The sequence below is a fragment of the Procambarus clarkii genome, chromosome 24 (genome assembly GCF_040958095.1).
Source record: "Procambarus clarkii isolate CNS0578487 chromosome 24, FALCON_Pclarkii_2.0, whole genome shotgun sequence".
Taxonomy (NCBI): domain Eukaryota; kingdom Metazoa; phylum Arthropoda; class Malacostraca; order Decapoda; family Cambaridae; genus Procambarus; species Procambarus clarkii.
In genome coordinates, this window is record NC_091173.1 from 26,331,281 (window position 1) to 26,347,880 (window position 16,600).

At 47.9% G+C, this 16,600-nt stretch overlaps 1 protein-coding gene across 1 annotated transcript in view; it reads left to right on the forward strand.

The window, feature by feature from the left end:
• The window catches only part of LOC123753236 (glycine receptor subunit alpha-3), a 147,877-nt gene that overhangs the window by 61,615 nt on the left and 69,662 nt on the right, over window positions 1–16,600 (forward strand). Inside the window, exon 3 of the mRNA XM_069330758.1 lies at window positions 2,934–3,100. Within this exon, the coding sequence (XP_069186859.1) occupies window positions 2,934–3,100 (167 nt within the window). The remainder of the gene's footprint in view (window positions 1–2,933; window positions 3,101–16,600) is intronic.

The window sequence follows — 16,600 nt, forward strand, 5'->3', positions numbered from 1 at the left end:
TGTTGAGGGCCAGTGTATGTACTCTGGACAGTTATTGTTGAGGCCAGTGTATGTAATCTGCATCATTGTTGAGAGCCGAGTGTATGTACTCTGCATCATTGTTGAGGCCAGTGTATGTACTCTGGCATCATTGTTGAGGGCAGTGTATGTACTCTGACAGTCATTGTTGAGGGCCCGTGTATGTACTCTGGACAGTCATTGTTGAGGGGCCAGTGTATGTACTCTGGACAGTCATTGTTGAGGGCCAGTGTATGTACTCTGGACAGTCATTGTTGAGGGCCAGTGTATGTACTCTGGGCAGTCATTGTTGAGGGCCAGTGTATGTACTCTGGACAGTCATTGTTGAGGGCCAGTGTATGTACTCTGGACAGTCATTGTTGAGGGCCAGTGTATGTACTCTGGACAGTCATTGTTGAGGGCCAGTGTATGTACTCTGCAGTCATTGTTGAGGGCCAGTGTATGTACTCTGGACAGTCATTGTTGAGGGCCAGTGTATGTACTCTGGACAGTCATTGTTGAGGGCCAGTGTATGTACTCTGGACAGTCATTGTTGAGGGCCAGTGTATGTACTCTGGACAGTCATTGTTGAGGGCCAGTGTATGTACTCTGGCAGTCATTGTTGAGGGCCAGTGTATGTACTCTGGACAGTCATTGTTGAGGGCCAGTGTATGTACTCTGGCAGTCATTGTTGAGGGCCAGTGTATGTACTCTGGACAGTCATTGTTGAGGGCCAGTGTATGTACTCTGGACAGTCATTGTTGAGGGCCAGTGTATGTACTCTGGACAGTCATTGTTGAGGGCCAGTGTATGTACTCTGCAGTCATTGTTGAGGGCCAGTGTATGTACTCTGCATCATTGTTGAGGGCCAGTGTATGTACTCTGGACAGTCATTGTTGAGGGCCAGTGTATGTACTCTGGACAGTCATTGTTGAGGGCCAGTGTATGTACTCTGGACAGTCATTGTTGAGGGCCAGTGTATGTACTCTGGACAGTATTGTTGAGGGCCAGTGTATGTACTCTGCACCATTGTTGAGGGCCAGTGTATGTACTCTGGACAGTCATTGTTGAGGGCCAGTGTATGTACTCTGGCAGTCATTGTTGAGGGCCAGTGTATGTACTCTGGCATCATTGTTGAGGGCCAGTGTATGTACTCTGGCAGTCATTGTTGAGGGCCAGTGTATGTACTCGGACAGTCATTGTTGAGGGCCAGTGTATGTACTCTGGGCAGTCATTGTTGAGGGCCAGTGTATGTACTTGGACAGTCACTGTTGAGGGCCAGTGTATGTACTCTGGACAGTCATTGTTGTGGGCCAGTGTATGTACTCTGGACAGTCATTGTTGAGGGCCAGTGTATGTACTCTGAGCAGTCATTGTTGAGGGCCAGTGTATGTACTCTGGGACAGTCATTGTTGATGGGCCAGTGTATGTACTCTAGACAGTCATTGTTGAGGGCCAGTGTATGTACTCTGGGCAGTCATTGTTGAGGGCCAGTGTATGTACTCTGGACAGTCACTGTTGAGGGCCAGTGTATGTACTCTGGACAGTCATTGTTGTGAGCCAGTGTATGTACTCTGGACAGTCATTGTTGAGGGCCAGTGTATGTACTCTGGCAGTCATTGTTGAGGGCCAGTGTATGTACTCTGGGCAGTCATTGTTGAGGGCCAGTGTATGTACTCTGGACAGTCATTGTTGTGGGCCAGTGTATGTACTCTGGACAGTCATTGTTGAGGGCCAATGTATGTACTCTGGACAGTCATTGTCGAGGGCCAGTGTATGTACTCTGGGCTGTCATTGTTGAGGGCCAGTGAATGTACTCTGCATCATTCTTGAGGGCCAGTGTATGTACTCTGGGCAGTCATTGTTGAGGGCCAGTGTATGTACTATGGACAGTCATTGTTGTGGGCCAGTGTATGTACTCTCGACAGTCATTGTTGAGGGCCAATGTATGTACTCTGGACAGTCATTGTTGCGGGCCAGTGTATGTACTCTGGGCGGCCATTGTTGAGGGCCAGTGTATGTACTTTGGACAGTCATTGTTGAGGGCCAGTGTATGTACTCTGGACAGTCATTGTTGAGGGCCATTGTATGTACTCTGCATCATTGTTGAGGGCCAGTGAATGTACTCTGCATCATTCTTGAGGGCCAGTGTATGTACTCTGGGCAGTCATTGTTGAGGGCCAGAGTATGTACTCTGGACAGTCATTGTTGTGGGCCAGTGTATGTACTCTGGACAGTCATTGTTGAGGGCCAGTGTATGTACTCTGGGCAGTCATTGTTGAGGGCCAGTGTATGTACTCTGGACAGTCATTGTTGAGGGCCAGTGTATGTACTCTGGGCGGTCATTGTTGAGGGCCAGTGTATGTACTCTGGACAGTCATTGTTGAGGGCCAGTGTATGTACTCTGGACAGTCATTGTTGTGGGCCAGTGTATGTAATCTGGACAGTCATTTTTGAGGGCTAATGTATGTACTCTGCACCATTGTCTTAATATTTTTATTCAGGTACTCCTATGTTGCCTTGAGTGAGGTGGTCCCCGTGTGCTGAGTACCGCCTTGTGTGGACCGGACCTCTCACCACAACATGAGGACATCACTACGGTGCGGTCCCTGCTGGACCATTATCATGTCTTGTGTGAACTTTATAATGGTCCAGTACGGACCGAAAAGTCGTTGTCCAACAACTATTTGGGCTGGATGGTAGAGCGACGGCCTTGCTTCGTGGAGGTCGGCGTTCAATCCCCGACAGTCCAAGTGGTTGGCCACCATTCCTTCCCTCCGTCCCATCCCATATCCTTATCCTGACCCCTTCCCAGTGCTATATAGTCGTAACGGCTTGGCACTTTCTCCTCATAACTCCCGCCCTCCTCATCTGTGATGAGTGGCTCGGTCACGTTGAGCCCCGTTAGTGTGACTCATGTGTGGTGTTGCCTGCAGGATGGACCTGTTCCTGCACATGACCTGGGAAGACTCTCGCCTGAACCTGAGCAACCTGGTGTTCATCTCTGGGCGCGAGAACGAGAACAACTACATCACGCTGCCGGCCTACGCCATGGAGCACATCTGGACTCCAGACCCCTACGTCATCAACGCCAAGGACTCCGGTGAGTACACACGCTCCACAACACGCACTCACATCATCTATTAATTTAGGACAGGTAGCCTGCATACATATTTACTTTAGTGTTGCATCGGTGTCCCCTGCTTTCAAACGTCAACCTATACTGACTCTCCTTCCCAGGATGACACCGTAGAATAGTTGTCTAACGTCCTGGCACCCATTTACTGCTGGGTAAACAGACGAACCAAGTGAAAGGAAACGTTCTAAACCATTTCTGTCCTGCATGGGGGAACGAACCCGGGATCTTCACTTGTGAGATAAGAAAGTAGCCAACTGTAGTACAGAGACCCAAATATAACTGTAAGGTTGATCTTGTGGTGTTTATTCTCAGTGCATGTATTGCCCTCCCCCCCCCCCAACTCCTCTCCAACTGCTCTCATAGTCCTTCAGTCTACACTCGTAGTCCTTCAGTTCATACTCGTAACCTTCAGTTCACACTCGTAACCTTTAGTTCATACTCGTAGTCCTTCAGTTCACACTCATAGTCCTTCAGTTCATACTCGTAGTCCTTCAGTTCATACTCGTAGTCCTTCAGTTCATACTCATAATCCTTCAGTTCACACTCGTAGTCCTTGTGACTGAGGTCTGTAAGGAGACGATCATAGTTGGGCTATTCCCCAGCCTGCAACAGCTTGCCTAAATCACTTCGATTGGAAAATACTTCCTTAATCGGACTGAATCTGCTTGGGCACTCTTGCATAAGAGAAAAATCGCTGAAGGTGTCCCATGACGCATCTTGACGTCACCCTCCCCACTGGGATCGCCTCCGGAAATATCGTCGAAAAACACATTATGGCCAACAAGTAACTATTTCCTCTTCTTGTTCTAGGTAAGGGTCTCACAACGTCGATTATTAGGCATCCAAACGCTTAGCCAAATGCAGGAACTGGACATTAAGGTGTCTTCGGGATGGCAGGGACTTTCTTCCCCGCCCTCTGGCACAGGAAACATGTTTTGCAGACTCTCCTTACATCCATGTCCATGCCCGACCAATTAAAATGCTCCCGAATCTGGCTTAAAGTTTTGGTCACTCCCAAGTGACCCGCAGGATCAACTGAGTGAGCAAACTCAAGTACTGCACATCTATACCGCACCGGCACCACCACTTGACGCCTCACTCTCAGCATACCATCACCCGCTTCGTCTCTTACCAGTCTCCGCCACCTCATTAGCACTCCCTTCTCCACAAAGATGTGAGTCGGTGACTCAGGTCCGGGGAGACCACCTTCCATCTCCCGCATCAACTTTGGAAACTCTTCCTTTTGCAGCTCGAATAGACGGGCGCTGTCAATACCCCGAGGACTGATGAGGAGTAACTTGGATACTTTTATCCGACTCTTCCTCACCTGGCACTTGTCCTCGGGCCACCTCTCTGAACAGATAATTGAGCCCCTGGTCACCCAGCATGTCCTCTTTGGCGTGACCGGATCCGCTGGCATCATCTTCCCGAACGCCAAGTCTTGACATCATAAGGCATACAAGAAAAGCTGCTCTCACAATTTCCGTTGCATCACTTTTGGCGTACGTCGTGCTGCTCCATCGATAGGGCTCTATACACTCTTCACCCTCTATCAAGTTCGGCAGAACACATCCCCCCCCCCCACCCAGGAATCATTTCCTAAGATCACCTGAGCTTCCATTCTTGAAAGTGAAGCACAGACCCCTACTACGAGAGTTTGGCAACCATAGTCAGAATCAAGAGTCACTTCGTAGAGAGGCATCCTCGCTTGTCCCCCCAACGTTCTTATCAGGGCTACCCCTGACTGGAACTTCTGTAGTCTTCAGGGAAGAGGGATTTACTAACAAGGGTGAAATCAGATCCCGTGTCCCTCAGCATCCTTGCTGGCACAGGATCAGCTCCTCTTATCTTCACCGTTCCCTCACATACAAAGGGGTGAATCCTCTTCTCCCTCATCACTGCCATCTTACCTAAGGTATTGTTGGCTTCTTCGCTTCCTACTCTTACAAAAGCCACGTTCTTACTGTGCTTGGGGCGACCGCACTCTCGAGCAGTGTTGTTACGGCCCTCTCGGGTCGCAACTGGGTTCGCACTCTGATGTCGCTAGAGGAAGGGTATCCGGCCCCAGGCCAGTAGTGGCTTTCAAGGGATGAGATTCGTGACGCAAGTAACTTAAAGGGGAAGGGAAATATAGTCAAGAACTTAATACTATAATTAATTCCATCACCAATAAATAATATATAAAAAGATTACACGGGGGGGGGGGGTATTAACACTGGATAGGGGAATTATTTACACTATCGTCTTCTCCTGAAGACTCTAGATCCAAGCTCTCGGTGCCAAGTTCTCGGTGCTCTCGTGGCCTCACGACGAATCCTTTGAGAAGCTGAGTCTACCCCGACCACAGGTCAGCCAAAACACAGTTCCACTGGGGGCACCGCCGTGGAGGCCGTCAACCACAAGTCCAGCAGAACAGCTGGCAGGTTCCGGATCAGCAACGCTGGTCGGGCCACTCCACGAGCGATACTAGGGTAGTGCCCTAGTCAGGAGCCTCGTGTGATACCACAGATCACTCTCCTGTCTACAATACCCCAGTGGTCAATCGTCTCCAGCAGTCGGTCCCGGGTACGACAATCCTTCACTGCCGCTTCACAGGCAGGGTAACACCACAGTGTTCATCCGGGAGGCGACTCACAGCTGCTGCAGCAAAGCACTTGGTATGGGGATGGCTGCCTTGGGTAGACTGACTCAACTTCCCTTACAACAGTCCCAGGTCGACTCTGTAAGCAGACACGTCATCAATAACAGGGATACACTAAAGCACCTCACTTACAGGCTCAGACACAAACGCCTGACGTATCCACTCCATAGATGGCGCTGTTGTCTGAGCACCACCTCACCAGAGGTCAGCAGCGGCAGTGTTGTGAGCTGCACAGGACTGGAAACTGGCCCTTGTGGCCGGTACACTTCGTCCTCACCAGGTGTCGTCGTCCATTTGGTGGGGGTTTCGGGAGCTGACCCACAGATGGCGCGGTCGTCACTGCTCCGTGCTCGGACGCTGGATCCGGGTCCGTAACAAGTGTCCACGCCTTCCACAGTTGAAACATCTGCCGCCTCTCTTGGGCGACTCACCACTAGTCACCCTGGCTACACCGCCTGCAGACGCCACACCTTTGGTCCTCCTCGGACTTCGGACTTCCTGTCGTCGACTCCCTGACAGCACTTCCTTCTCCAGAGTTTGGCCTAACCCTCACTCCTTGGGATCTCTTCATCGTTTCTCTCGAGCTCTTGAACTGGAGATTCACCTCATTGGGTAAGCTAGTCTTGGGAGAGTCCCCGGCTGTCCTCGCTCCTCCTGAACTCTTGAAGTTCCCTCCAAACCTCGTGTAAGACGAGTGTCTGGGTGGTCCCTCCCTACGGAGATGCAGTGCCTCCTCCAGCATGTTGACTCTATCCGCTGCAGCTTTAAGGTCCTTAATACCTGCTTCTTTCACCCTAACCCTCAGCTCTGGATGGAGTACCGACATAAACTTCTCCATCACTATCAGCCGTTTGATCTCATCCACTGTTTCCGCTTCCTGTGCCTTCAGCCATCTTAGGAACTTCCGTTCCCTCTCCCGGGCTATTTCGGTGTATGATCTTCCTGATGCTCTCGTACACTCCGTGAACCGCTTCCGGTACATTTCTGGAGTTAATCTGAACGAGTGGAGTACCGCACTCTTGATTGCGTCGTACCTAGCACACACTCCTCTAGGTCCAGCATTGTGTAGGCTTCCTGAGCCTCACCGGTCAACCTGCTCTGGACCAATGCAGCCCAATCATAATCTGGCCACCCTTTCAAAGTCGCTATCCTTTCGAAGTATTCGAAGAACGCCTCGGCCTCTTGAAGTTAAAAAATTAGTGGGTCACGCTCCCTTACCTCGAGGTCATTCCGCCGTGCAGGTAGTGAGGTCAGCCTGAGCTCAAAGTGTCTCAACTCGACTTCTTTGTTCACCTCTATCTCATCCCAATGCATCCGGAGCTGTGCGTCTCATTCCTTAAGTCGCAGCTGTGCTTCTCTTTCCTCTCGCTGCAACTGCGCCTCTCTTTCTTCTCGTTGTCATCTCTTTCTCGAACGTTGTCAACTCTCCTCTCGCCCCCTCTGGCAACTCCATCAGCTGAGCAAATTTAAATGGAGGACTCGCACCCTCTCGATGGGAGGCAGCTTCATCAACATCGTCTGCTGTCTCACCAACTGCCACGTCGTCCACACAGTCTTCTCCAAACAGTAGAAGATACGGGCTGCCCTACAGCGTATTCTAATACAAATATAATAAGAACCATACTAATAACGTATATAAATCTCTACCGGCCTATCTAGCCTAATCATCACAGGGTACTGGGAGGGAAATATGATCTACCTTAATCACTCCAGTCCACGATGCCTGTCCTCCGATGGTGTGAGGTCCCACTGTTTCCATGTCGCTCCTCGGCGGTCCAGTAGCATGTTGCACGTATTCGGATGTCATGAAGAAATTGCGTCATCACCGTGCCAATCCCTAGAGTTCAGATTTTCTAAAACTGGTCCAACCAGTGGTCACCGAGCCTGTCACTGTACACACACGCTCCTTCAACAAGACATTCTCTCCAGGATCCAGAAACTGTGTCTTCCCTCCAACATCTCAGCAGATGTGATCCAATTACTGCAGCGCTGCACGTCATACCAGGACATGCCCTCCTGAGTCGTCACTCACCTCCAGTCGCCGACTAATATCCTCAAGTTCTTGGCACTCCTTTGCCCACTAAACTTGGCTTCTTCATGCTCCTCAGGAGCACAGTTTCTTCTGCGACAATGGGTAGACTGCGATGGCTGCTCAAAATCCACTGAGCGAGGGTCCCAGAGCCTCCAACCTCGAGAGCTCACTGACGCACTTCTGCTCGCGTCAAACGTCTGAGCAACTCTGCAGCAACGCCTCTGATAGTGCATGGTCAGGTCTCTCCGTGATGTTACGGCGGGCCCTGATTGGTCAGTCACGTGACGTGACCTCGGCCAGCCAATCACCAGCCTACTGGAGTCGTTCACAAAATGACACACTTTTAAGCAGGGCGTTGCCATTTTGTATGTACAAGGGGGGGGCAACCCTTCTTACCTACAAAACTTATAAACTCTAATTTCTCATTATGTAGATAACCAATCTAGTCGCCTCATACACCAAAAGATTTCCTGCATCTCAGGAAACCTGCAGGGTTAGTGGATATGACTTTTAACGCTGGCATTGGGGAGAAATAGAGAGGAGGCACCATACCAATATATATATATATATATATATATATATATATATATATATATATATATATATATATATATATATATATTAGTATATTTTGGTAGCAGTCTTTCCTGTAGACATATATTATTAAATATGACCGAAAAAGTAAGATTAATAATTCTAACACGAATTTTCTCAATCTTTCGTACATTACGCTTCACTGTTGGAGGTAAATCAAAAATCAATTCTCCAAAATTCATTTTTATTTCTAGTCTGACGCGACACGGGCGCGTTTCGTAAAACTTATTACATTTTCAAAGACTTCACAAATACACAACTGAATAGAACTTACGTATCTCCGATTTTATATCTACATTTGAGTGAGGTGGAAGGGGTGATGTGGCATTAACACAAGACAGAACAAAGTGTGGTATTAATAGGGTATTAATTTCATGAACACAAGACAGAACAAGAGTATTAATAGGGTATTAATTTCATCAACACAAGACAGAACACGAAACAATGGATATTGAATAGAAGTGTTTGTAGAAAGCCTATTGGTCCATATTTCTTGATGCTTCTATATTGGAGCGGAATCTTGAGGTGGGTAGAATATAGTTGTGCAATAATTGGCTGTTGATTGCTGGTGTTGACTTCTTGATGTGTAGTGCCTCGCAAACGTCAAGCCGCCTGCTATCGCTGTATTTATCGATGATTTCTGTGTTGTTTACTAGGATTTCTCTGGCGATGGTTTGGTTGTGGGAAGAGATTATATGTTCCTTAATGGAGCCCTGTTGCTTATGCATCGTTAAACGCCTAGAAAGAGATGATGTTGTCTAGCCTATATACTGGGTTTTTTGGAGCTTACAGTCCCCAAGTGGGCATTTGAAGGCATAGACGACGTTAGTCTCTTTTAAAGCGTTCTGTTTTGTGTCTGGAGAGTTTCTCATGAGTAGGCTGGCCGTTTTTCTGGTTTTATAGTAAATCGTCAGTTGTATCCTCTGATTTTTGTCTGTAGGGATAACGTTTCTATTAACAATATCTTTCAGGACCCTTTCCTCCGTTTTATGAGCTGTGGAAAAGAAGTTCCTGTAAAATAGTCTAATAGGGGGTATAGGTGTTGTGTTAGTTGTCTCTTCAGAGGTTGCATGGCTTTTCACTTTCCTTCTTATGATGTCTTATGATGTCTTAAGACATCATAAGAAATGTCCCTGTATAAATACTCCGAAATTACCATCTCTTTTAAGGGTCTGAGCAGGTGGTGGAGTGGGTTAAGGCGTACCTGTTATGCCAGTTGCTGGAAGGCTTCTGTGCTGGCTAGGGTTCGAGTCTCCTGGTGGGAAAGTGTTCTAAAGTTATATATATATATATATATATATATATATATATATATATATATATATATATATATATATATATATATATATATATGTATATATATATATATATATATATACATATATATATATATATTTATATATATATATATATATATATATATATATATAAAAATATATATATATATATATATATATGACAATGTCAGACCACGAAGGAAAAATGAAACAGGAAATTTCCTTAAGTACTTTCGTATATTAAATACATCTTCAGAAGGACCTTCTGAAGATGTATTTAATATACGAAAGTACTTAAGGAAATTTCCTGTTTCATTTTTCCTTCGTGGTCTGACATTGTCACATTCTTAATCACGTGTTTATTTTTGTGATATACACACACACACACATATATATATATATATATATATATATATATATATATATATATATATATATATATATATATATATATATATATATATATGTATATATATATATATATATATATATATATATATATATATATATATATATATATATATATATATATATTTATACATATGCGAATGAAAACTCACACCCCAGAAGTGACTCGAACCCATACTCCCAGGAGCCGAGGCTATCACTTCCTTTTGACGGCCGTGATGGTGAAGTGGATTAAGGCGCCCTGTAGTTACCAGTTGCGTTGCTCCTGGGAGTATGGGTTCGAGTCACTTCTGGGGTGTGAGTTTTCATTCGCATATAGTCCTGGGGACCATTCAGGCTTGTTCGCATATATACATATATATATATATATATATATATATATATATATATATATATATATATATATATATATATATATATATATATATATATATATATCAACAATGCAGCTTTCTCACACACACACACATACACCGTAGGACGGCGGTCAGGGAACAAGTGTAGGACGGCGGTCAGGGAACAAGTGTAGGACGGCGGTCAGGGAACAAGTGTAGGACGGCGGTCTGGGAACAAGTGTAGGACGGCGGTCAGGGAACAAGTGTAGGACGGCGGTCAGGGAACAAGTGTAGGACGGCGGTCAGGGAACAAGTGTAGGACGGCGGTCAGGGAACAAGTGTAGGACGGCGGTCAGGGAACAAGTGTAGGACGGCGGTCAGGGAACAAGTGTAGGACGTGCGGTCGGCGAATTACTTCAATATTCTCGGGATATTTACGTACCAGTGAGCCCAAAACATAGTTTTTGGTCATATGAAGGGTACAGCAACGCAGTGATACCGCAACATAGTGAATTCTTATAACGTTTGATAAGAATAAGAAAAAAATTGAAAAAGAACGAGATTGTGGCAAGACGGTGGCACCAGAGGCCTGAGAAGGGAAGGGCTTGGACCACCACGTGGGAGGACCTCTGGTGGAGACGTCAACAATTAAGGCGGACATCGCTTCATAAATCACCTAATTGTGCTGGGGGATGCTCACTTGGAGGTGAGTGCCTCTCAAAGTCAGTCATACAAGGTGTACAGTGTTTTTTATATAGTAATTAGCTTTGAACATAAGTTAATTAAAATAAGAAAAAGTAGCTCAAGAGCCTCAGCTTGGTACTAGTTTCTCACACCTGTGTGTTACATTACACCGCCACTGACTAGACCTACCACCCTCCTCACCATAACACGCCAGTGTAAATACACACACACACGCACGCACACACGCACAAACCAGCCTACCACCAACCTCACCCCTCACCACTGGGACTTGACCTTCCATCCCTCACCCCCCTGATTGTCCTCCTTCCTCTTCCTTCCCCCCCGCTCTGCCTATTTCCCTCTCTTCCTGAATCTCCCTCACTCCCTTTCACTCCACTTCACTCCCCCCTCTCCCTTTTACTCCCTGTCTCCCTCTCCCTTCATCCCTCCACCAGTTAACCCAACCCCCCCACCGTGCCACCCCCACAATAAATACACACACACACACACACACACACACACACACACACACACACACACACACACACACACACACACACACACACACACACACACAGACACACACACAGACACACACACACACACACACACACACACACACACACACACACACACACACACACACACACACGTACACACACACACACACACGCACACACACACACACACAAAAAAAGGGCCTCGTAGCCTGGTGGATAGCGCGCAGGACTCGTATTTCTGTGGCGCGGGTTCGATTCCCGCACGAGGCAGAAACAAATGGGCAAAGTTTCTTTCACCCTGAATGCCCCTGTTACCTAGCAGTAAATAGGTACCTGGGAGTTAGTCAGCTGTCACGGGCTGCTTCCTGGGGTTGGAGGCCTGGTCGAGGACCGGGCCGCGGGGACACTAAAGCCCCGAAATCATCTCAAGATAACCTCAAGATAACCAGGCAACCTCTCTCTGAACCCTCCAGCACTAATCCACCCCCACACACCCTCTCCATCCCCCTCCCTCACTTCCACCTTCCACCTCCCCCCCATACACTCACACACCTCCTCTCTCTCTCTCTCTCTCTCCCTCTCTCTCTCTCTCTCTCTCTCTCTCTCTCTCTCTCTCTCTCTCTCTCTCTCTCTCTCTCTCTCTCTCTCTCTCTCTCTCTCTCTCTCTCTCACACACACACACACTCATAGGGAAATCATGGAAGGGAGACGAACTCGGGCTGGCAAACGCAGGAGGACAATCACAGCTGGAACAAACACAGAGGATGGGGGGAGGGGGGAGCAGGAAGACTGGATGAAGGAAGTACTCCAGCAAATGTGGAATGAATTCAGTGAAGGATTGAGGGTAATGAGGGAGACAGTAGCCAACCTGCAAGATGATCTAAGGGCAGCAAAGGAGGAGATAAGATGCCTAAAGGAGACTCTTCCACAATACTAGACACAAACCATACCCCAGGGAGATGGGAAGGCTACTGTGGAGGGGATCACCACAACCCAGATCTCATTTGCTGAAATACTTAAAAAGAGCCATGAAGCTAGGTCTGCAGTTAAGGAAGTTGCCATGGAAGTGGCTTCCTCTCAGGAAGCAGCTAGATGTACCAGCCGGCTGATAGAGAGAAAAAGAGCAGCAGTAGTAGTAGCAGGCATTAAGGAGCAATCAGGGACCAGACCAAAGGAGCAGAGAGACAAGGACAAAAACATGGTTAAAGAGATCCTAAAAGAGGTAAGGATGGAGGGAGCTGAACAAAATGTTGAAAAGGTTTTCAGGCTTGGAAAGTACAACAAGGACAGAGACCGAATGATAAAGGTGGAATGACATGGTGGAATTCGGTAAAGACCGAATGACATGAGCGACATCGCGAAAGAGGAACTGTTAGAAAGGAAGAGCTGTCTAGCAAATGTAGAGAAGTTCAAAAGAGTATTCCTGCAGAGGGATATGACAAGGGAAGAGAGAAAGCAGGCAGCAGACGCGAGGAAGGAGAGCAGGGAGAGCGAAAGGAATCAGGGAGCCACAACCCCGATCCCTACAATCTCAGAGGGGAATGGGGAACCCTCCTCAAACAGTGCAACAGCTACAGCGATTGGGGCACCACCCCCACATTCTACCCAACAGACACCCAACCTGCCCCATCCCCTGTCAGCCCCCCACTAAGTACCCACCTAGGGCACCCTCCCCCCACCCACCCCCCTCCTCCCACTCACCCCTCTCCCCAGGACCTCCCTTCTCCCACATCCCCCAAGCCCTCCCCTCTTCCACATGCCTTCCCGTCTCTCCCACCCCCAAGCCCTCCCTTCTCCCCCGCCCCCCACTCTCCCCCACCCCACCTAAGTCTTCCCCTCTCCCCCACTCCCCTAAACCCTCCCCTCTTCCTCACCCACCTCAGCCCTCCTTTTTCCCCCACGCCCCCCAAGCCCTCCAACCTTTTCTCCCCCCCCCCAAGCCCCCCCATCTCCCCTATCCCCAACAGCCTCTCCTCCCCCCATGCTTCCCCAACCCTCCATCTCTCACCCCCCCCAACCCTCCCCCTCTCACTCTCCCCCCAACCCTCTCACTCTCCCCCCCCCCCCTATCCTCCCCTCTTACCCACCCCTCTTACCCTCCCCCTCTCCCCTACCACCCCCCTCTCCCCTACCACCCCCCTCTCCCCCACCCCCCTCTCCCCCACCCCCCAAGCCCTCTCTCCTCCACCAGTCTCCCCGTGCCAGGCCCCCCCAGCTCCCACTCACCCCAGATCCCAAAGGTCCCTCCCAGAGAAGAAGCAGAAGAGAGTCAGTTTCAGGGTGATGTACTCGAACATAGATGGGATCACAAGCAAGACAAGTGAACTAAGGGAAAGAGCACAGGAAGTTAACCCAGATGTGATCAGACTCACTGAAACAAACTCTCTGGAATCTTGACGAATGCCGTGTTTCCCCAGGAGTACACAGTAATAAGGAAAGAGAGGGAAGGTAGGGGAGGAGGCGGAGTGGCCCTACTCATGAGAAAGGAATGGAGTTTTAAGGAGATGGCCATCCCGGGCTGTGAGGAGTTCAGAGACTACATAGCAGGCACCATAACAATGGGAGGACCAAGAATAGTAGTAGCAGTGATATACAACCCTCCACCAAATGACAGAAGACCCAGTCAAGAGTATGAAAACAACAACATGGCAGTTAACACTATGATTGAGAGGGCAGCCTCTGCTGCCTGTAGAAATAGATCCCACCTGCTCATCATGGGCGACTTCAATCACGGAAGGATTGACTGGGAGAACAAGGAACCGCATGGAGGCGAGGATACGTGGAGAGCCAAACTATTGGAGGTGGTGACAAGAAACTTTTTAACCCAGCATGTCGGAGAACCTACAAGGATGAGAGGCAATGATGAACCAGCGAGACTCGACCTAGTCTTCACTCTGAACGACTCCGACATAAGAAAAATCGGTTTTGAGGACCCAGTAGGAATGAGTGACCACAGTGTACTGGTGTTTGAGTACTTGATTGAAGAAGGGTTATTGAACTCGAGGAGGGATACCGAAACCAAAAGGTTAACATACCGAAAGGGAAACTATGAGGGGATAAGAAAATTCCTAACAGATATAGCATGGGAAAGACGGCCCAAGATATGATGGATTACATCACACAGAAGTGCAAGGACGCAGCAAACAAGTTTATCCCAGTCCAAAAGGAAAACAGAGAAATGAAAATGAGAAACCCATGGTTTAATCAGAGATGTGGGCTAGCTAAGCAGCAAAGTAAAAGGGCATGGAGAAACTATAGGAATAACAGGACACTGGAGAGCAGAGAAAGATACCAGAATGCCAGGAATGAATATGTCAGGATGAGAAGAGAGGCAGAAAGACAATACGGAAATGACATCGCAAGCAAGACAAAGACTCAGCCTAAATTGTTGCATAGCCACATCAGGAGAAAAACAACAGTAAAGGAACAGGTTATGAAATTAAGGATAGGGGCGGAAGGATTCACTACAAATGGCAAGGAAGTGTGTGAGGAATTGAATAAAAAATTCCAGGAGGCCTTCACCTTAGAGCAAGGAGAAATTCCAGAAGTAAGTGTGGGAACAGCTAACCAGGAACCACTGGAAGAGTTTGAGATTACCAGCGGGGAAGTAAGGAAGTGTTTAATAGAGTTGGATGTGACAAAGGCTATAGGCCCAGATGGAATCTCCCCTTGGGTTCTAAAGGAAGAAGCAGGAGAACTGTGCCTACCACTCTCCATAGTGTATAACAAATTACTGGCAACAGGGGAACTGCCAGATATTTGGAAAGCAGCTAACGTAGTCCCGATATACAAGAAAGGGGATAGACAGGAGGCACTGAACTACAGGCCTGTGTCCCTAACCTGCATACCATGCAAGCTGATGGAGAAGATTGTGCGAAAATAACTAGTGGAGCATCTGGAGCGAAGGAACTTTGTAACACAGCATCAACATGGTTTCAGGGATGGCAGGTCCTGCCTCACAGGGTTACTTGAATTCTATGACCAGGCAACAAAAATAAGGCAAGAAAGAGAAGGGTGGGCAGACTGCATATTTTTGGATTGTCAGAAAGCCTTTGATACAGTGCCACACAAGAGGCTAGTGCGAAAGTTGGAGACGCAGGCTGGAGTGAAAGGGAAGGTACTCCGGTGGATAGAGGAGTACCTAAGCAACAGGAGACAACGAGTCTGTGTGAGGGGTGAGGTCTCAGATTGGCGAGACGTTACAAGTGGAGTCTCGCAGGGGTCAGTCCTTGGACCTATACTGTTTCTGGTATATGTAAATGATCTCCCAGAGGGTATAGATTCGTTCCTCTCAATGTTTGCCGACGATGCAAAAATTATGAGGAGGATTGAAACAGAGGATGATAGTAGGAGGCTACAAGATGACCTAGATAGACTGAGTGAATGGTCCAACAAATGGCTGTTGAAGTTCAACCCGAGTAAATGCAAAGTAATAAAGCTAGGCAGTGGAAACAGGAGGCCAGACACAGGATACAGAATAGGAGATGAAGTACTTAATGAAACAGACAGAGAGAAAGATCTAGGAGTTGATATCACACCAAACCTATCTCCTGAAGCCCACATAAAGAGAATAACATCTGCGGCATATGCGAGGCTGGCTAACATCAAAACGGCGTTCAGGAACCTGTGTAAGGAATCATTCAGAATCTTGTACACAACATATGTAAGACCAATCCTGGAGTATGCAGCCCCAGCATGGAGCCCGTACCTTGTCAAGCACAAGACGAAGCTGGAAAAAGCCCAAAGGTATGCTACTAGACTAGTCCCAGAACTAAGAGGCATGAGTTATTAGGAAAGGCTGCGGGAAAGCACCTTACGACACTGGAAGACAGAAGAGTATGGGGGGACATGATCACAACCTACAAAATCCTCAGGGGAATCGACCGGGTAAACAAGGATGAACTATTCAACACTGGAGGGACGCGAACAAGGGGACATAGGTGGAAGCTGACTACCCAAATGAGCCACAGAGACATTAGAGAGAACTTTTTCA